Here is a 21,429-nt window from a genome sequence, read left to right as displayed (position 1 = left end):
GTTGCGGCTCTCCTTTGAACCTAAAATATTTTTCTGTCGCCGAGAATTGATGTCATTAAGCCGGAAAGGCCATTGTAATTAAATGAAAGGTTGTATTTATATTTAATTTTATTCCATTACTTTTATTGAAAAATACAGAAATGTTTCACTAACATTTTCTTTCACAAAATCCAAATCTTTATCGCGCTTTGTGCTGATTGCAAATAAACCTACTTTATTTACATTGAGTGGGTGAAAAAAAGCCACAATAAGCCATAAAATAAATTTATTTCCATAAATATCTAAAAACAAGGAACAACATTTTTTCGTTCTACATCATCAATGTGTCTACAACAGTGTTTAAAGCTCGCGTGAAAGCATCATGTGCATTCTAACATTAGCAGCGCAGCGTCGGTTGTGTGAGGTGTCGGCACACCGACTACCTGCAGTAACCCTCGCCCTGCAGGAACAGCCGGAACGCCTCCGCGATCTTACACGGCTGTTCCTCCAACACCATGCCGCAGTCAGAGATGCTCAACCACGAGGTCTTAGTCGGGTCCAGTCGTCCGTTGAACGTCACCGTGTCGTCGACGTGCGGCGACAGGGCGCCCGTCACGTTCAACACGGGCACTTTAATAGAGTGCGTATCTCTGGCGATACTTAGATCCGTTCTGCGTAAGTATGCGTCGATGAACATGGCCAGGTTAACCGGGTTCACGTGAGAGAAAGACTCTTTGTAAACTTGCGCGAGATCATGGTTGCGATCTTCGGTACTACGACCGAAGTGATGCCACATCAAGTAGTCGAGTGCGCCTTGTGTCATACCACTAGAACGCAATTGTCTAGTATTTATTTTCTGGTACAGCCATTCCGTCCAGCCGGCTTGAGTTGAAGTACAGTTAATAAGGACTAAAGCGTCCACCTTTTGGGGGTTAACAATAGCATAGCGGGCCAATATATTAGCCCCGGCGCCAACACCAAAACCGATGAAGGACCTGATCCCAAAATGTCCAAGAATAAAATCTATTTGGGAAGCGAGCGCATCCATGCTCGGATAAGTATAATCTTCCGGCAGTGTAGGGGCGCCCTCTTCCTGGCCCGGCGCTGTTACGTGATAGATACAAAATTGCTCCAGGATCGCCCGCATGTCGACAAAGTTAAAGAAAGCCTGGAAATTGGCGGCATAGTTGAGACCAAGGTCGTGGTAAGTAATTATGGCGCGCTTAGTGCGGTCCCCGCGGACGGCGACGAGTAGGTCCCCGCGGGAAGTCCTCACCCGCTCCTCCACGCATGCGCCGTCGTTGTGCAATCGTCTATTCGATGGATAATGTAGCTGCACGCTTTTGAGCTCGTCTTCCAGGTTGTCCGACGACATCATGTTGAGGAGGGCAATGTTCTCGTGTACTGTTGTAGGCATCTTTCTGTTGAAGTGGATGGGCACTTTCATCAAAGCGGCGTCTTCCTTTGTTTACGTATTAAATATCGACCCTCCGACGGTCGGACACGATCAGGTGTTCCCCTGTTCAGTTAATTAACGCATCCATTAGACACTGTTAACGATCCTGTGCTTATTACGTCCATACTAATATCACTATATAAGTTGTATAACAACAAACTGTGTCTCTTATTCACTGAGTCACTGCATTATCACTTATTTTGTTAAAATACTTATATTATTGGGCAGTTTTATCAACAGACTATGTTATTTTAGTGGAAATATCGCAGGAAATGGTCAATAATGTGGTGACCGGGCGAGCGTGAGTTCCAGCGAGAGGTTGGTTCGGTACTGTTCGGTCGTTTCCGCCGGCGCTCGTCTCTACCTGGCCGGCACTCGCACGATGTTCATTCAGTAACGGCTCGCCCGCACATGCGTCGCACAGACTTCGATTTCTTCTTGCCTATTTTATGTTTATTTGGTCTTATCTATGACAATCGATAATTTAAACAGAGCCTCGCATAACTTAATTAATATACTACTGAAGGTTACAGAACAGTCATTGCGTGGTTTAATAATATCACTGATGTAATTGTATTGACATTCATAGAAAAGGACACGTTATGTTTACTGTTTGACATCTACTGTGTCCTTGAAATGTAGGTTCTGAATTATTAAACGAAATTCCTAAATTTTCGAGGTCAAAGTTACTACGTCGCCACAGTCACAGAGATCTTATTATTATAACCGTGTATAAACATTAAGACGAGATCAGAATACAGAACAAAAATTCCGAGGGTGATGCACTTGGCATAACTTAGTTTTTGCCGGTTGTAGGTCAAATGAGTTTAAATACCTCAAGTGGTTTCGTTTCTTTGTTTATTTAAAACTTCGTATACACTTACATTCCTGTAGAATAAGTTTGGAGTTTATATGAACGATCTTACTTTTTATTAGGTAATTAAATGTGACAATAACAATGTGTTAAAAACTCTGGATGGATTTTTAGGTAGGTTTATGAATAAGTCGGTTAATCACTCACGCTAACTAAATCACAACTCACAACTACTATTTGAGAATGTCACATACATATTTTTACCTCGAACTGAAATAAAATCGAGAACTTAACCTTAGTTACAAGTGAAAACAAGTGATTAACACACACAACACTTTGGACTCTATAAATAACTTTTTAAAACTATAATTTCCATATAATAGTTTTACAAAATACAAAATAAAACTATTGCATAACACTCTTTTTCGTTGCGCAGTCGAGTAATAGGGTGCTTTCTTGTTCCATCGTATCGGTTTTTTAAGCATTTTCTTCATTGAATTTTTCAGTAGGTAATTCTTGGTAGCTAAAATCCAATGAAGTTAAAATAGCGGAGGGAAGGTTCGTGTAATATATCACTCGGTTCAATGGGTGGATTAGCGATCGCAGTACGGCCATGTCTTCGCACTAATCTCTTAATCGTCTTCGATAACACTTACTCGATATTGAATGAGTATCAACGAGTACTAGCTCTTATATAACTAAAGAAGAAATAAGAAAATAAAGTAATTTGTACATTGTTAATCATTATGTACGGAAACTACTTTTGTTAAATGATTTTCTTTTAACAACTAACATTTTATCATTATATTCTACAAAGTCGAAACTGTTATGTCTACAGTATAAGTAATTACTTTGTCATATGCGTTCTTTCCTCTTGTTTTGTAAAAATATGTTTCTACAAAAGGGACGATATATGCAATTAAACGAGTCCCAGTCAGTATACGAGAACATTTAAGAATGCAATAAAGTAGAGCGCACCTGCATCTGGAATTCACTTGCTTTTTACAAAGCAGGAATTTTGTTCAATTTGATTCGATAGCTCTTGTGAAGATTCTGCAAAAAATGTGTAAGTAGCTCAATGAGATTTCGCACAATGACTTCTTGAAATTCACTCTCTAAGTCCTACTACTGCCAAGAGTGATTTTCTAAAGGGTTTGTACTTATTAGAACTTACTTTTTCCAATTGAATTAAACATAAGTACCTACACTCAGAGGAAAAAACATGGCTGAAAGTTTATAAAAGCAGTTTTTAAAGATATAAGTACTTAATGTAACTTGTTCTTGCTAAGTATTGCAGACTATTATGGCCTACTTTATTATTGCAGAAGACCAACTAAAAAAAAGATTATTGACACAAACACTGAAAACAGACACAAATGTATTCACGATTTTGTGCAACAATTTACATTTGAAAAATATCACTAGTACGTACATATATGAAAGAAGTAAAGAATCTCACGAAATTGAGCACTCAGAGCCGACGGCACTCGTGACAAACACTCGGTAAGATAACGAGGTCACTACGACTAAGTACGAGACTCATCTCACACGTACATAAACAACTACAGATACATATGTACTTATATTTTTATTTATTACTCCTCATATGTAAATGTGACTTGTTTATTTGATAAGCTTCGTGAAATTTTGTGCGGTTGCGGTTGAAATTTAGACGTTTTTATGCTGAAAGTTTTTTTTTCAATTTATTTTTTCAAGTGCTTTCTAACGCGAAATGTAGCTTCCATCCGAATAAAGGTGCCTGGTTTGCATACTAACCTCTTATTGTCAATCAGTGTCCTTCTATGTATCCGTAAAACGACTAAAGTTTTTGAGCTATTTAAAACCGCAACACAGAACATGGTTAGGATTATCTTAAAAGCAAAAATTATGCAAAATATATAAGAGAATTTTTACTCTATTCTAAGTGGCTAAAATTATAAACAAAGTCCAAGTACAACTCTTATGATTCGCATAATGGTAACGGCTATTTGCAACAACGGTTATAATAAAAAAGAACTAGCAAACAACAATTTTCTTTAATACTTGTTGTAATATGAAGAAGTATTCAGTAAAACAAGGATAAATATTTAATACACAAAGTGCATGCTTCCGGCAATCTATTGAATGTGCACTGAGAATTTCATACTGCATAAAAAACTACCATAGATATTTCTAGATTGTTTCTGTATTAGAAAATAATGGTATGAGAGTTTTTCTAGGAAATATAGCCGTGCGCGTAAATAAACGATACGGTATTGATTTATTGCAGCCATAAATTGAGCATTCACGTTTGGCCACCATCTATCTGAGCGCGGAAGATATCCCCTTTTGAACACACCTATCAATATTTAGGCTGCACGGATTTAGAACGTTTGTCAAAAAAGTATTTACAAAGTTCTTAAGTATTTACCATGTTGTACCAATTGTAACAATTTTCATTTTACTAACACTGTAATGAGATATTTATTTAACTTTAATGGGGTAGTTTTTGTGTACTTTTTTCATTTTTATTCCTTACTTTTTAAAATGTACATCGCAGAAAATCGTTGCAAACCGAAGCGAAGTTGTAGACACGGCATCTATTCATTAGTAGCCATTGAGGCGCCTCACGTAAGCTGCCAATAGTCGACCGATTTGTACCTGTAAGGGGAAATGTTTACCTTCGCACAGGTATTAAGAATTATTATTATAGGACTCGTGAAAACAAAGCGTTTGACCAACTAATAACATCAATGTTATGTTAATAAAGTGAGGGACGAGACGTGGGAAACGTGATACAAATATTTTTATATGAGATGTCTCTCTACGCAGTTTTGAAACAGTTCTTTTAGTTTAATTTTGGCTTTTTTAGTATTATAGTGTGGCAAGAGGAGGGTACCTGGAGTAGAATACCGAGCTATGTGAATAACGACATAAAACTGAAGTGATATTCTTCGGAAAAGTGACGTAGACTATCACAAACTGTTTCTTACAGCTATCAAAAAAATTGTATGTCATTCGGCGCAGAGCGCCTACAGCGGGCATCGCAGAAACTATTTTGCAGTACATTTTTAATGTCAAACTCTCAATACTCGAAAGTACCGACTGGACAAAATCGCGCTAGTATAATAAAGTGACATATCCTAAATCAAGCACAGGTTTGATATAAACACATGTCAATTTTATTGATCAAACTTAGATTGGACATTCCAAACTTACAGTTATGTTATGACCGCCATTACATTATAATCTTCATAAAACAAGAGTATAAAAACAAGTGAATAATGTCAAGGCGAAGGTCGTGGAGGGAGGTCGTTTGAAAGCGATTTATTTACATAATGAACCACATAGCACAGGTAACGGTATCACAAACACGTATCGGAGTTAAGGGCTGTTTGTAATATGCCGTTACTACTAATATTAGGGTGTTGTTTATGTAGTTTATACCTATTAAATACGGTTGTAAGTGTTCCCCTGGACAAATAGATTTAGACGTCCTTAGAAATAGTTTAAGATTATATTACAATGAAATATGAAAATATTCTTGCAACCAAGGCAGAAGCGTCAAGCAAACTAAAGTCATAATTTGTTTATTGCCATGTACGTAATATTTAATTTTATCCATAATTCAAATATTTATGTTTTGTTAACGTTTTAACCTTTTTATGTTGGCGAGTCGATAATTCTAGTTCTAATATGATAAATAAAATAAAATTTATATTCCGGCGAAATATAACCCTACATAACATAAAACCCCTCGCCATTAACCTAATATTAATGACATCAACTAAGTAAATGAATACCCAAATACTAACAGCAACCAGATACCCCATATATAAGTATTAATTACGTCTGCAATAACATAAAATGTGATAATCATAAGTTAGAGGGCGAATGACCCGTAAAATTGCTAATAACAGCGGCAGTCTAACAAGCGACTGGGTCCACACGCAGTTTATTAGGTTTTAAAGCAATTTACGGGCTTAATTGCGTCATAGACGACATACGGGTTAGTACAGCCATGTTGTATCGGGTTTCCCCTGGGCAGCTGCTATATACTATTTTTATTAGATCGATGTTTCGTGGACACTCATCAAACTAAATTAATTAAGGTAAAAAAGAACAGGTTATATTGTTTCATAAACACAAAACATTTTTTAAACTGTAAAATCGACTTTTATTCTTCGGAAATGCTTTTTTTATTTTAAATATAGTATAAATTTGAAATTTGAACACGGTGATAATGATATAGCATTAAAAATTGCATTAAGTAAATCATATTTTGTTATGGTAACCTGTGAAAATTGTTATTACTTTTATTTACTGCAAAAGATAAACTGACAGTGAAATATTTACAGTTACTTAATTTTTTTTTGTCTTCAGTAATCGTAGTCATCTCTCCATCTCCAAAAGTATTTAGGATTTTGGGTAACAATTTCCGGCATTTTTATCATATGGTTACATACAACTGCAACTGGTATCTTGCCCTGAGATATATCGCTACTATTACGATACATTTCACCAAGACAATATCTAAAACAAAAACAAATAATTATAAAATGAATAAACATCATTTTATGTAGAATATTTGAAAGGCGTACCTATAAATCAGGGGTTCCCAAGCTTTTCTTAGTCCGAGACCACTTAAACTATTCTTGCTTAGCAGGGACCACTTCGTAAGTATATTAAAAATAAAGTGTAATAATCATCCTGAAACCATATATTGACTTCCACGGGCTACTGGTGGTCCGCGGACCACTGGTTGGGAACAATTGCTATATATGCTTATATAGAAATTGTTAATGGCGTTTTTATGTTTCGTTTATTCCAGTTAGAAAAATAAGTAGCACCTGCGAGTTTGTTTGTGTAATCGGTTAATGCATCAGCTATATGCAATAGTCCCGCCTCTATTATTTCTAAAACAAAGTAACTTATTCAAATGTACTTGGCACTTACCTTCGCAAAGAACAATAAATGAATAGAATACTTACTGACTAGGATTATCAACGAATACAAAATTAGGACCGTGTTCTTTGGTGTACACATTTACGCCGTCTAAAACGACATCTTTAAGAAGGTACCGTCCGTCTTTGCAGTACATGTATGCAAGTTCCTCGCGACTAGCCCCGCAGGAGTCTGCATTAGGATGGTTCAGAACTTTATTGTTGTGGCAACATTGTTTGGCAGATATAATAGTGTATCCGGCCAATAGAGACAAGAGGACGCCCTAAAACAACAAAAGTTCGTTGAATTTGACATAAGAATTACTTCGAAAAGAAAAAGAAAAATATCGATTTATACTTGTACAAAAGCGGCAATTGTTTTTTCTTTAAGATATGCACTATGTTACATTTATATATTTTTTTCTTTCTTTTATATTATTATCTATTTTACATGCCTTTATGAAAACCTTACAATAATAGGCAGTACTTTACCATTATTAGCAGGCATGTATTTGCGGGGAACTAATAATAACTACACTAATCGTAATCATCTTTGTCACAAAATTTGATTAACACGAAAAGTAGGTAGCATTACCCTACTTCTAATTCCTATAATTTCACAATATAAATTGTCCATTATGTATGTATATTTGCATAACAAACTCTATTTCGACTTTACATTAAACATTGGAACTATCTCTACTATCACATATTTCTTATCGTCGCCCTCTGAACTTGAGACAATTATAGGAATACTTGTGAACAATTCGGATGAAACAACTTGGATTGTATTAAGATTACTACGTAATAACACTAGATATGTTTGTTTTTGTGATTGTATATTGTATTACAATCTTCTGTCGGGATCGAATAGCCGTCAAAATACCAACACACTCGCAAAAAAAAACTGGCCACTTAAAAAGAATCTACAGCGCTCGCGCTCCATTGAAAAATTCTACGAAAAAGTTAACTTCCACATTATATTTTAAAAGAGAGGCCTTCAACTTTATTTAAATCTATCCGGTCTTTTTTATTTTATTTTCTTGATTTATTTTCGTGACGTTATTGAGGACGGCTAATAATTGGTTTGTAACATTGTGTTTTACTTACTTTTATTTTATTTATTTACAAATCACTAGCACAACACACGTCCTCTGTGATATCATACGATTTGCGAATGTCGTTTGTTGTATCATAGTATGTGTAATAGCCACATTTTAAAAGCATGACTTGCTTGTACGCTTGACAACAATATTCTTCAGATAATGTTTAATTATATTCATTAATTTATTATTGCATAACTGAACGAATGCGCTTTGATAATGAAATGGAAAAATGCTCTTATAAAACTTAAAGTAAATAGTAATTGGTAAAATATCGAAAAAAAAAACTTGGCTATTACATTATATTTATGTTCACCATTTTTTTTACATCAACAGTTGCACTTGCAACTCTATACCAACAAAACCAAACCCGTATTCGTGTTTTATAGTTTTTTAGCTATTTAATCAGCAGCAAAATCAATGAAATAACCCATAATTGTTGGCAATTAAGCACAAACACGAGCTACTATTATTTACCGTATATTGGTGTGTCGAGCGCGGGAAAATGCCGCCGCCCGCCATTATTGCTGACCACAGACTATAGCAGTCTAGTTTGCGCCAAGGCTGGTAGTGTCGATGTCATTGTAATTTCTATTCAGTTAACCATGCATTTCAAACAGTTCGTGGTCAGCTGTGTTTTGGGGTTTCTATTACAAAGAGCTGTGAGTCTGAATTTAAGTTAGGCTATTGCTTGAGAGAAATTAATAATTCATTCAGTGTCAGATATTTTTTTAATGGATTTATCAGTACATTGCAGCTTCGATATAACATATTACTTGCAAATTTTAGGAAAGAAACAATGTACTAAATAGTTGCTGTTTGATAGCACTATTTAGTTGTCAAACGTGATACACAATAATTGTAAATTGAATAACGGTGCAAATCCAATTGCTGCGTTACAATATTGCTTGAACGAAACATTTATGGAGGCTGTTGATACACCATATATTTGCTCATAAAGGCTACAAACGTAGCGCCTGCTACGAGCTGAGCTACAAGCGTAGCCGTCGGCTACAATGTCCTACACATGTTTGACAGCCCGGAAACAGATGCATATCCTATTTGAGGACGGAGAGTACTATAACATAGTTCACAATACTACTTATATAAGACCACAATTTTCTTTATAACGTTAGATAATATTACATTACTTCCAGAACGAAAGCTAAGGATTTTCAAAAATATCTCAGCTTCACTGTGCAATGAAGTAAACCTATTATTTTATAGTCAACTCTTAACTATTAGAATACCAACTACCAACTAACTTTCAAGCAAGCATATCACTAACACAGCACTAGTAAATGGTTTACAATAATTGTTTACTGTTTACTCGCAGGCGGGAGAAGCCCCTCAATTCCGTATTCTGGCACCCCCCTTTGTGTGTCCCAAAGACAAAGACGCTGTCATAGACAAACCGGACAATACTGTTGTCACGTAAGTATAACCTCATTATTGTGTAAGATTTCGCGCCAAAATAATATTGGATCGGTCGTGCGTGATGTTTCTTCTTAATTAAGGAATGGTTATTAGAAACGTACCTGCCAGTAATAAACTAAAATGATAGATAATAAACATGTAATAAGCTGATATGAAAGATAATGAAGTTTCGTGGAAATCACCACTATTGTAGCAAAAGAATCTTGACGTCAAAAACACTAGTTAGAACAGACTCTGAGATTATGAATTGAGTTATTCTGAAGGATAACTCTAAATAAAATTAAATAAAAAAAAACAAAATAAAAAAGTGAAGAACTGAATCAACTAATAATAAATAAATAATATATAAATTTAACCCATTATTGTCCCACTGCTGGGCAAGGGTCTCCTCCCGTAATGAGGGAGGGTTTAGGCCAACTAATAATGCAACTACAAAAAACGGAACAATAATAAGTTACTGTTTTCTTTACTATTGAATAAGTGTCAGTGAGCTTTTCAAGTGGAATATTTTCAGATTGTTACATTGTTATGTGAAACAGGCCTTTTAAGACTATTTTTAATGTTTTAATAGTCTTCAGACAGACGCGGGCGCAGACGTGACATTCACGTGGACAGTCCGCTGGTACCCGCTAGTGGCGCCCTCACAACGCTTGACAGTCGCCCTCTGGCGGACGGTACGAGCACTAGAGAAACAACTCAATGGAATGCAGGCTGAACCTGGAGTCTATGTTATAGATAATAATGAAGTAAGTAGTTTTATTATTATTATTTTCAGCCCATATTGTCCCACTGCAGGGCAAAGGCCTCCCTTCCCTCTTTCCATCTATCTCTGTCTAAAGCTATTTGGAAAAATAGGTAAGTAGTATTAAGTTTAATTATATCACTAAATTTATTGTACGGAATGTATGGAGTAAGTAGCGAATCACTAGTTAAAATAATTATACTATTGACATATTTTTCTCCGGATTCTTTAGACTTTGTCATTTGATACATATTTTGTATCTGTACCATAATACAAACTCTCTAGAAATGGAGCAGTACAACTGCTTTTAAATTTATTGTAGTCAAAATCAAAATCAAATAATTTATTCATTCAAGTCAAATGTTTGTTAGTAAATGATTTACTCCTACGATGTAATAAAATGGAACAAACCAGCGGTTTTAACTTTAAAACTGATCTCTTCTACGAAAATTGGTGCATGTATTTCGGACGTAACTTTAAGTTATCCTCGTATGCAGTTAAAGTGTAAGATTTAGGTACACGGTACAACGCAAGGCAGTCACTCTGCTAGAGTGGTTTCATGTGCGGTTACATTACGATGGAAATTACTGGAACCAGAACCGACAATGTAGAGAACACTGTTCTTACGTTTATTGTAGTAGTAACCATAAAAGAACATAATAATATGATATAATGTTATGGGTGCTTGATACAAAAGGAATGCATTAGCTACGTTTTGACGACCTGCAAGTGGTTACAGTGGTCGTAGTAGTTACCATCGTGCACCGCAGCCTCGGTTTCGATTCTTATGTGGCACAACATGCACAACTGTTTATTTAATTGACATCCATGTCGAAATTAAAACGCTGCACGTTAATATCTTCCACCATATTTTAAAGATTGATTCCGTAGCGCAGTGGTTAAGGTCAACACGCCGTTACCACTGCGACGGGAGATCGTGGGTTCTATTCCCACACGGAAGAATTTTTATTTGTGCGGTCCACAAATAGTTGTTGCGGATTTGGGTGTACTTAATGTCCGTTATTTGTATGTTTGTAAAAGTCCCCGCGACACAAGAGCTATAGGTACTTAGTGTGCGAGTTGAATTTTAACATTAAAAAAACTTAGCGAACTGAGAAAACTGAAGTCTTGGCTTTTACTCTCAAAGGAAAACACATTTACAATGGTTTATTTTTAGCTCCTAAGTGGCGTGAACTACATATTCAACGTGACTGCCACGTCCAACGACACAGAGAGTGTAGAGAAGTCGTTCCACATCGACAACATGCAGGGAGACCAGAAGCTGCTCATAGAAGGACGCTCCGACAAGTTCTCCATCGTGTTGGTCGGCGGACAGCTCGCCTACGCTGACATACCGTACATGTTGGAAGCACTCGTCACCACGTGTGTCAAGACACATGATTATTATGTAAGTACAAAAGGTATATTAATAAATAAATATTGTGGAACAACTCACACACGGTCATACTATGTCAACCATATCTGTACTAATATTATAAAGCTGAAGAGTTTGTTTGTTTGTTTGTTTGTTTGTTTGTTTGTTTGAACGCGCTAATCTCAGGAACTACTGGTCCGATTTGGAAAATTCTTTCAGTGTTAGATAGCTCATTTACCGAGGAAGGTTATAGGCTATATATCATGACGCTACGACCAATAGGAGCAGAGCAGCAATAAAAAATGTTACAAAAACGGGGAAAATTTTGATTCATTTTCTCTTATGTGACGCAAGCGAAGTTGCGCGGGTCAGCTAGTAACTAATAAATACCATATACTTGTAAATACATAGGTGTGTCATATACTTCTAAATACATAGGTACTTAGATTGATAAATCAACAACCAGGCTCAGAACAAATATTCGTCGTGTGGTGGGATTCGAACCCACCACACGCGGCGCTACGGTTATTGCGGCGAGGTGACCACGTTAACCACTGCGCCAAACATACAGTTTGAAAATATTTTTTCAAATCGAATAAAATTAAGTACAATAAAAATGATTTAAAATGCTCTCAACTAGATGAATATGAATAGCATTAACTCGAAATAGGTTACACAAATCGAATCCCGCACATGTGAAACTTTTACATGGCTGGAATAAAGTGAAAGTGGAAATATATAAAACTATATTCAGAACACCTTTCATATTTTGATAAAATTTAACCCAAACAATCAAAATGAGAGTAGTGAAGTAAATAAATATTAATACTCTGTAAGCAATAACTTACATTTAAACTATGATCAAAGATGAAACCATAAATTTGTTCGCAAATTAAATTTTCTGAAGGTGTATTTATATAACCGTCCAGAGGGCTTTGCGAAATCTCGCTTAATTTAATTAAATTGAGCTGTTATAAGATTCAATTGAAACGGTTAACAAAAATATGCTTAAAGAAAAACTTTGTAATAACAAAAATGTTGAAAAACGCTTTTTGCATTTTAATTTATACATTAGTATAGTGAATTCTAGACTTTAGGGTTATTGTTATGAAGCGTCCCTTGATGGTTCAAAAAAGTCGATAACGAAAGGAAAACACGCATATACAAGTAACCTAACATACAGTGATAGGTAATAGCGACTAAATAATGCCATCAAAAACATTCTGTAAAAACCTCAAGTCTCGCCGTAAAAAGTTGTGAGATCTATATAATACCAAGTCGATTAATCTATTTAGTCTCTACTTAAAGGACCTTCTGTCTTAAGTTATTTCGTATGTTATTATCATGCCAATAAAAAAAATACCTTTAAAACAAATAGACCGACCTGGCCATCGCATGATTTAATTATTAGTATGTATCACACTAATCAGCACGATGAGAAGTTAATGCTCCTGAAATGTTAATGGCGAATTTGTGTTTTCTTGCGATGACCAAGTCGATCTATTTGTTTTAAAGGTATTTTTTTTAATTGGCATGATAATAACATACGTAATAACTTAAGACAGAAGGTCCTTTAAGTAGAGACTAAATAGATTAATCGACTTGGTATTATATAGATCTCACAACTTTTTACGGCGAGACTTGAGGTTTTTACAGAATGTTTTTGATGGCATCTCACTTCTTTTTGTAGAGCGAACATAAGTCCAATTTGTATGGAAAGACGTCTTTTTTTTCATAATTCAACATATTTTCCTATGGGAATGTTGTTCAGTTTCATGAGCTAAACACTTACACACCCTATACCCCCTCCCGTTATGCCTCATATAGTAGGTATCTATTTACACCTATTTATTTTATTTTCTACAGTAATAATAATTCATTAACTGCAAATGTAACCTTGTAATCTTATACATTTATATGGGATTACAAAGTTATTGTTGCAGTTGGTGTATTTAGAAAACTGGACCGAAATTAGAAAATATTAAATTTTTCCCATGATTAAGACACTAAACCCTATTTGTATTCAAAATTTTAAGCTTCTAAGTCTGCTAGAAGTACCTTAGACTTTTGATGATCGGTGAGTCAGTGAGTCAGTGAATCAGTGAGTGACAAAATTCAAAATTTTAACAAGTTGTCATTCTTAAACCACTGGTTCAAATTGACTGAAATTTTAAATATACCGTGTTTATACAATGACTAATTAGTTGCTCAAAATCCAGGCTTCTTGTTTTATCCACAACGAAATTATAGGGGTGTCAAAAATAGCCCGAATTGCTTCGAGAAAAGGATGTTACGGCCGTGCCGCTTTTTTTTTGCTCGACTTGCGGGGGCACTTCCGTGCCCCCAGATATTATCATTCTTTTTTTACTTTTCTCTAAGAAACAGATTCTGACCCCAGCCAGTCACTCAACATGATAAGATAGGTTCAACACTTGCCTTTTCTAATTTCACAGTTTGGTCTGTTTTAAACCACATACTCTTGTTGGAATCAAATTAACAAACCGCAATAGATAGAGTTTCAAATATGGCCCTTAAAATAGAAATTTAATATCATTAAGTTAGTTTAACCTTTTCAGAGGAAACAGAAATAGAAGATAATTTTGTTTAAGCTTCGTCACTGTCAGTGAATTGCTGACATGCTTCCGATTTAAGTTTCAGTTTACAATAACTTTGATAGACTAATAAATTTTAAAATAAAATGATGTCATATATTATACGTCAGAATAATCGAAACTATATTTTAAATAATATAGAATTCTACACGTCAGGCATTTTTTTTTTACTATCCGGTAGCTGCCTAAATTAAGTTTCACAAATTATACATAATTTGAATTACAACAAATGTAAAAACTTTGAAAATTAAAGAGACAAAGGAGAAACTGGTTAACAATATTTTTAAGAAAGCACTCAATAATTTCACCACCATGTTATTTATCGTTCTAGCGCATATACCTAAAGATTCATAAACATTTTCTCAGGATAAACCTTTTTAATATAACGTTATAAAATAGAATTTCTCATAGTTTGTGTGGTCGGTGTCAAGCGCGGCGGACAGCGTCGACGTATCGGATGTGAAAGGCTCGAGACTTGAGCTCGAAGCTCACAGCTTGACGCCCGGCGTGTCCTACAACGTGCTGTGCAAAGTGTACAAATATTCTACCAAAGAGTTTATTACACAGGTAAATAAAAAATAGATATAAAATATAATTTACTGTAGAAATATAGAAAGTAACTTTAAACCAGGTTTCATGATGTGAACTACAAGTTATAACTTAAAGTAACGCAATCAAAATATTTTATAATTTTCGCTCTTGCATGACCATAAGGAATTTAGACGATCTTGTGTTGCTAGCCTTCATTTCTCTTGATTAACAGTAACGGGAAAAAAAAGACTAAGATCCAACTACTTAATACTATAACTACAGAAAAAATACTAGCTGACAATATTAGCTATGCATCTGAAAAAAAAAAAACAAGTATAAAGTTTAATTCTTAATTACTTTAGCTCCAAAACTTAGGCAACCTTAAGAAGTGCAAAATATATTAGGCTTATTCTCTAAAGGACTTTACTAATACTTTACATTTTCAGAACGGGCTCCCATTTACTGTGGAACATCGCGATCTAAGCGTGAATTTCAATGTTGATATCCTTGTCGTATCTGTCAGCACGCCGTTTACAATGCACACTGATATCAAACACAACGATTATTTAATAAACAAACTAATTGTGAGTATAGTTTGTCCTTGTATATAACCTTTATATTTTATTACTGATTAAATGGTAACAAAAAATATCGCGGATATAGATATCGCGAAATTCCAGAAATAGGTTTTTTTTAATAATTTCGTCTGTTTCTGTGTCCTACTGCTAAGCAAAGGCCTCTCTTGAATTTCCAGTCCCCTAGACGATTGTTGCGTCCAGCCCTCCATTTAGGAACGTGTCCAGGGCATCGGGCAATATATAAATGAATTAATATTTTTCATATCTTAAAAAAATGTTCGATCCAAATGTTTAAGCCTTAAAACAAGGAGTAGTAGAAGATAATAATATTGTGCATTTTAGGTAACTTTTGAATGCTCATTGAACGATGAGCCTTTTACCGAATTTGAGAGCGATGCTGATGGATCACTCATATTTCCATCAGGTTTACCTCAATTGGGCGAGTAAGTTGAATGTTTAAACTTGACATTTTATTATTTACTTTATATGGCAGTTATATTATATACGTACTTTTATAATATCTGTCTTTATTTGCGTTTTAATGGTAGAACAGAATAAAGGTTGGTGGAGTGACAGGTTGTACGCTAGTAGCAGCCACAAGCTACTATTCAATTTTAAAATTCAGTCAAAAGCATTTGACGCATCGTAGGTTCTCGATGAAAAATATTCAAAATTGTATTGTCCCTACAGGAGACTAGAAAGAGTTGATGTACTTATAGCATATATTTTTGTGTGCTTGCGGTCCACAACATTACTAATTACGTCAGTAAACATGGCCGCCACACCCACCGGGCAATTATAACGACGACTGGGGAATTAGTCTCGTATAATAGCTACCTATTAACGTATTATCCATTTCATACTTAAGTTAATTGCATCCATGCATCCAGTGGTGTGAGTGGATCACGAGACACTGGGTTCGATTCCCGGATCTGCAAAGTGATAACAAAGTTTTCTGTTTTAATAGCGTACCATAGGTAACAAGAGACACTACCAGTTTTGCATGTTACAAATAATATGTTAATCATAAAACGGGTTTATTCCAATACTAACTATTCCAAAACTAACTACAAAAAAAGTATATTATACGAGACAACATTATTATTATTGTTTAAACCATTTTATTGTCAGGTACTCAGTAACCGTCACGGTGACTGTGGTAGACAAGCCTGTGACGTCACAAGCCACGACCCGAATCGTAACGGTGGAAGCCCAGCTACCTGTGATCGAGGTTAGCTCCATTCCTTTTAGATTCTTCTTTGAAATAACCAACAGTATCGCCTTAAAAGCTATAAAAACAATAAAACATATTATTCTATTCTTATAATATTTAGTTCTAATAGACGTACAATAAGTTAGTTTAAAGCATTGTTTTAAAACATAAAGCCTTTTTTCTATTACCTGCTTACGAGAGAGCGTTTCTTCATCCTTTAATCCCTTTGAAAGTTGCGAATGCTTTAACTTTCATTGACTGCACGTGAACTTGTTGAAAGTAAAAATATTTTACAAGCGTTTTAGCTGCACGTTTGTTTATATTTTTATATAACTTTTTGTATCTTTGTACATTGTAGGTGTTTGTTTAGTTTCGTAAGGTCATTGTACTGCATGTTCGGCGCTATTCACGGAGACATCATCTAGATACTAATATTATAAAGCTGATGAGTTTGTTTGTTTGTTTGAACGCGCTAATCTCAGGAACTACTGGTCCGATTTGAATTCCTGCAGCGCTAGATAGCCCATTTATCGAGGAAGGCTATAGGCTATATATCATCACGTTACGACCAATAGGAGCAGAGTATCAGTAAAAAAATGTTACAAAAACGGGGGAAAAAACCCATTCTCTCTAATGTGACGCAAGCGAAGTTGCGCGGGTCAGCTAGTTGATAATATTTTTAATGTCGTCGTTGAGGTATCGACTGTATTTTACAATTTACGTATTTATAACGTACTAGCTGACCCGCGCAACTTCGCTTGCGACACCTAAGAGAATGGGTCAAAACTTTCCCCGTTTTTGTAACATTTTTCGTTGCTACTCCGCTCCTAATGACCGTAGCGTGATATTATATAGCCTATAGCCTTCCTCGATAAATGGGCTATCTAACACTGAAAGAATTCAAATCGGACCAGTAGTTCCTGAGATTAGCGCGTTCAAACAAACAAACAAACAAACAAACAAACAAACAATCAAACAATCAAACAAACAAACTCTTCAACTTTATTATATTAGTATAGATAAAATTATAAAGGGTAATGTAAATCATATCACCTTTTAATATCCAAAATAACGACTAGAATGCGTGAATATGTCACTTACTCAACACAATGATTGGGTACCTGACCTTAACTCCAAAATCTCAAAAATTACGAATATTAAGTAAAACTATTAAATATACCTACTTTTGCATCCCACAGATTACTTGCGAGGGTTTGGCACACCTTTAAATAAGAATCTAATAGAGGTGTTAATTACACAGGTACACCCAATCACTCGATCAGTAAACGAAGACAGCATCGTACAATTGAAAGCAAATGTCAGTGGTATAGTTCCAGGGTGTTCCATTACTTGGTATTTTAACTATGACGAATGTCTTTCACCGACAAATAATACTGACATGACGAAATGTACGGATAATGAGGTAAGTACATATAGAGGTATATTATTATTTACTATTTCACTTCTTTTTTTATTCACATTTTCTGAAATTCGCATCTTGATGCGCATAGCTTAGGTATTTTGAAGGCGAAATTTATGAAGAACAAAGGTGTTTGTTTTCGATTAATCAAAATAACTAAGCTGCCTGAATCCATCATAATTGAACCATTTAAACTATTTATTTTTGTTACACAAAATAAAACTTAGTATAACTTAGTATCTAGTCAGTACATTAAATTTATATGGGTTACAGCTCAGTGTACGCTGTGCTAGGCACAGCACTGATTTTCAGCTGCCCCTAACAATATATTTTAATATTGCACGCGACAAAAAAAAACAACACCGTACTTAAAAATAAATGTTATATTTTAATAGTTATATACATCGAACGTAATTATACCTATCACCAGTTAGGTAAAGTTCCATTACCTTAAAATAATTATAATCAATGTTAAAAAAGAGCTACTGCTTCGTGGAATACTTGAAAATCTATTTCGAAGAACTATAGATTATCAAACTAAACGGAACAAGCTCATTAAACTTGTGGAATCAGATAAAACTTTTTAAGTAGCTACCTGAGACGTAACTAATTAGTGGTTGCCTCTTTAATGCTTCATACTTTTTAAAAGAAATGGTTAGGCTTAATTTAAGCTGACAGTTAATATTCAAAGCTTTTAATTCTAATGCTTAAAACTGACACAGTGAACTACAAGTTGTTGCTATTTCTTAAACACGTTTTTTTTCGATATTTTTGGCTATATTTCTGTCATACAAAAACATTTACCCTCGGTTTCTGAGGTACATTTAGCGGTAGTTTATCTATTCAATAGCGTTTAAACTCATAAAAAAAGCCATTGAATATAAAAATACCGCTAAATGTACTGAGAAACCGGGGGTTAATCAACTTATTTACAAATAACGAAACCAAACGCTATTCCCTGCCTTTCATTTATGGCCTTCGCATATGAATGAAGAACAAAAATTAAAATAAATAAAAAAAAATATTATTGGAGTAAAATGAACAAAATATGCAGCCATAGTTATGGTTCTATGGAATATTACAGTTATTATGAAGTGAGTAATAATTGAGTGGAGTAGAGGTCGGGTCATTAAGTAGGTGTTAGTTCGCGTGACAGAAATACACGGCGGCCGACTTTTTCATGTTTAATACATTTCAGTGCAAGGCTGACGGCTTTATTGGTGACGTAAGTGCGAACATGAAATACATTTGTAAAAATTGTTAAGTTTGTTTACGGTGACTTTGTTGTTCAATTGTGTAATATGTATTAGAAGCTTTCTTTATAATAACAAATGTTAATTAGAGGCAACAAGGTAACGAAACTACATGATAATATTTTAAAAGAGTACGGTCGGCACTTATTCAACTAGCTTTCTTTAAAATAGACCTGCCTAATAACCAAAGTCATCGAGAAAGATACTTTTAACCTTATTGCAGTCAAAACGATTACGTTTTTCCAAAGTCACATATTTTTAAACTCCACAGCAAGGAATACCTATATCGGACACTATAAACTTCTATTCCCTTGAAGAGAACTTCCTAAGCGAGCTGACGGACTTCTCCAACGAGACAAGCTGGAAGCTAGTGGATGCTGAGCTGGTGGCCTCTGACGGACGAGCCAGGATACTTGCCGAGTGTGAATGTAACAGGTTACTTAACTGTACCAACGATGGGAGGGTGTATGCCGATGTGCAGTTACGGATTAATGAAAAACCTGCGGCTGGAGAAGTTATGGTAGGTTAAGTTTCAGTTTTTAACATGAGAGCGGTGTGAATACAGATAAAGTTATGTTATTTTGCAAATATGTTAATTAATAATGACGTCCAGTCAGCTGCCTGAACTGAAATAACGCAACTGTTTGGTGAAACGCTTTTGTCTTCAAATTCGTTTATGGATACTAAACTCAAATATTTAAACTTTCATTAGTGTAAACGTATAATAATAACAAAGGCGCGTTGTAATGTAAAATTTTAATAAAGCTGAAGAGTTTGTTTGTTTGTTTGTTTGAACGCGCTAATCTCAGGAACTACTGGTCCGATTTGAAAAAATCTTTCAGTTTTAGATAGTCCATTTATTGAGAAAGGCTATAGGCTATATATCATCACGCTACGACCAATAAGAGTAGAGTAGCAATAAAAAATGTTAAAAAACGTGGAAAATTTTGACCCATTCTATCTTATGTGACGCATGCGAAGTTGCGCGGGTCAGCTAGTTATAAATAAATGGTAAAGTTTTTACTTTTGTTTAAAGCTTGCTCTCAACTATAATACAAAACTGTTTGTTTGTATTTTTTCCAGATAACACCAGACACAGGCACGGCGATGGAGACGATATTCCGCATCAGCACGCTCGCGTTAATAGATGCCAACAGACCATTACGGTACACGTTCTACTGCGATATAGGAAACAACGACTCCTTGGTCATAGGAGTGTATCTAGAACATTTGGCGATTGAAACCTTGTTGCCTTATGTAGGTAAGGTAAAATGTAAAAAAGTATTTGTACGAATTCGAAAGGATTAGTGAAGCCCTTTAGATATTACAACTGCATTGTTTAACTAAACTGGTAATTAAAAAAAAAATTGGTTAAAAAAATTTGCTCATTACAGGAGTATGAAATGCATTTCAGGTGGTATAAGGATTTATTATATTTACAAAACAAATATTTTAGTCCTTTGGCTCGCCGAAAATTTGATGATACTTGAATTAATCTGCAAGAACTTTTAAAGCACGACTTCATTCATATTTAACTTCCTTATTTCATAGCATCAAAGAAGAAAAAATAAATTATTCATAATGGACAATCTTTAATCCTTTCCTTTACCTATACCAAAGACTACAGCACACTTTAAAAGTCCACTGCTTTTAAAGTCCCTGTGTACCAAAGAGCGATTCTTCTCATAATGGATCTGTAAGTTGCATATGATTTCAGAGAGCGCTACATTCGTCTGGGTGGAGGTGTGTGACTCCTTAGGAGCGTGTTCTGTCGGAGAACCCTCTGCTATAGAGTTGTCCCCCGGAGACGCTCGCACCCTCGACGAGTTGGTACTCGATATGCAAGCGCTTGTGCTGAGGTGCGAACTTGGATGGCTGAAGAGATTGACTGTTTCTACTATTGTTACTTATATTGTGAGTTATTGTACATGTGTGTTGACCTTTACGGCAATAACGTATAATGTGAATCCAGCATGATCCCGTTCAAATTGCTT

At 35.2% G+C, this 21,429-nt stretch overlaps 2 protein-coding genes and 1 pseudogene across 3 annotated transcripts; 1 reads left to right on the top strand and 2 right to left on the bottom strand.

Annotated features, from left to right (window-relative positions):
* Positions 1-248: 248 nt before the first annotated feature.
* On the bottom strand, positions 249-1,833 carry LOC142981052 (protein NDRG3 pseudogene; annotated as a pseudogene).
* Positions 1,834-6,182: 4,349 nt separating this feature from the next.
* LOC142981051 (uncharacterized) lies at positions 6,183-8,808 on the bottom strand. Of its 2 annotated transcripts, none has more exons than XM_076126710.1 (3): positions 8,752-8,808; positions 7,220-7,455; positions 6,183-6,761 (listed from the first exon to the last, which is right to left on the bottom strand). In XM_076126710.1, the coding sequence occupies exons 1-3, from the start codon at positions 8,794-8,796 to the stop codon at positions 6,608-6,610; spliced, it is 435 nt and encodes a 144-aa protein (XP_075982825.1). In that variant the 5' UTR covers positions 8,797-8,808; the 3' UTR covers positions 6,183-6,607. The 2 variants fall into 2 exon arrangements, 1 of the variants encoding a protein (XP_075982825.1); XR_012959916.1 differs by lacking the exon at positions 8,752-8,808 and adding an exon at positions 8,282-8,515 and having other exon boundaries at positions 6,187-6,761.
* Positions 8,809-8,879: 71 nt separating this feature from the next.
* Positions 8,880-20,837, top strand: LOC142981280 (uncharacterized). The gene is made up of 12 exons (XM_076127077.1): positions 8,880-8,936; positions 9,611-9,708; positions 10,283-10,457; positions 11,631-11,861; positions 14,852-15,007; positions 15,418-15,555; positions 15,892-15,992; positions 16,681-16,780; positions 18,024-18,185; positions 19,707-19,955; positions 20,519-20,696; positions 20,830-20,837. Exons 1-12 carry the CDS (start codon positions 8,880-8,882, stop codon positions 20,835-20,837), a joined length of 1,653 nt encoding a protein of 550 aa, XP_075983192.1.
* The last annotated feature ends 592 nt before the right edge of the window (positions 20,838-21,429 follow it).

This window comes from Anticarsia gemmatalis, chromosome 19, assembly GCF_050436995.1.
Source record: "Anticarsia gemmatalis isolate Benzon Research Colony breed Stoneville strain chromosome 19, ilAntGemm2 primary, whole genome shotgun sequence".
NCBI lineage: Eukaryota > Metazoa > Arthropoda > Insecta > Lepidoptera > Erebidae > Anticarsia > Anticarsia gemmatalis.
Note: the sequence above shows the minus strand (reverse complement) of the source record. Positions and strands in the feature narration are given on the sequence as shown.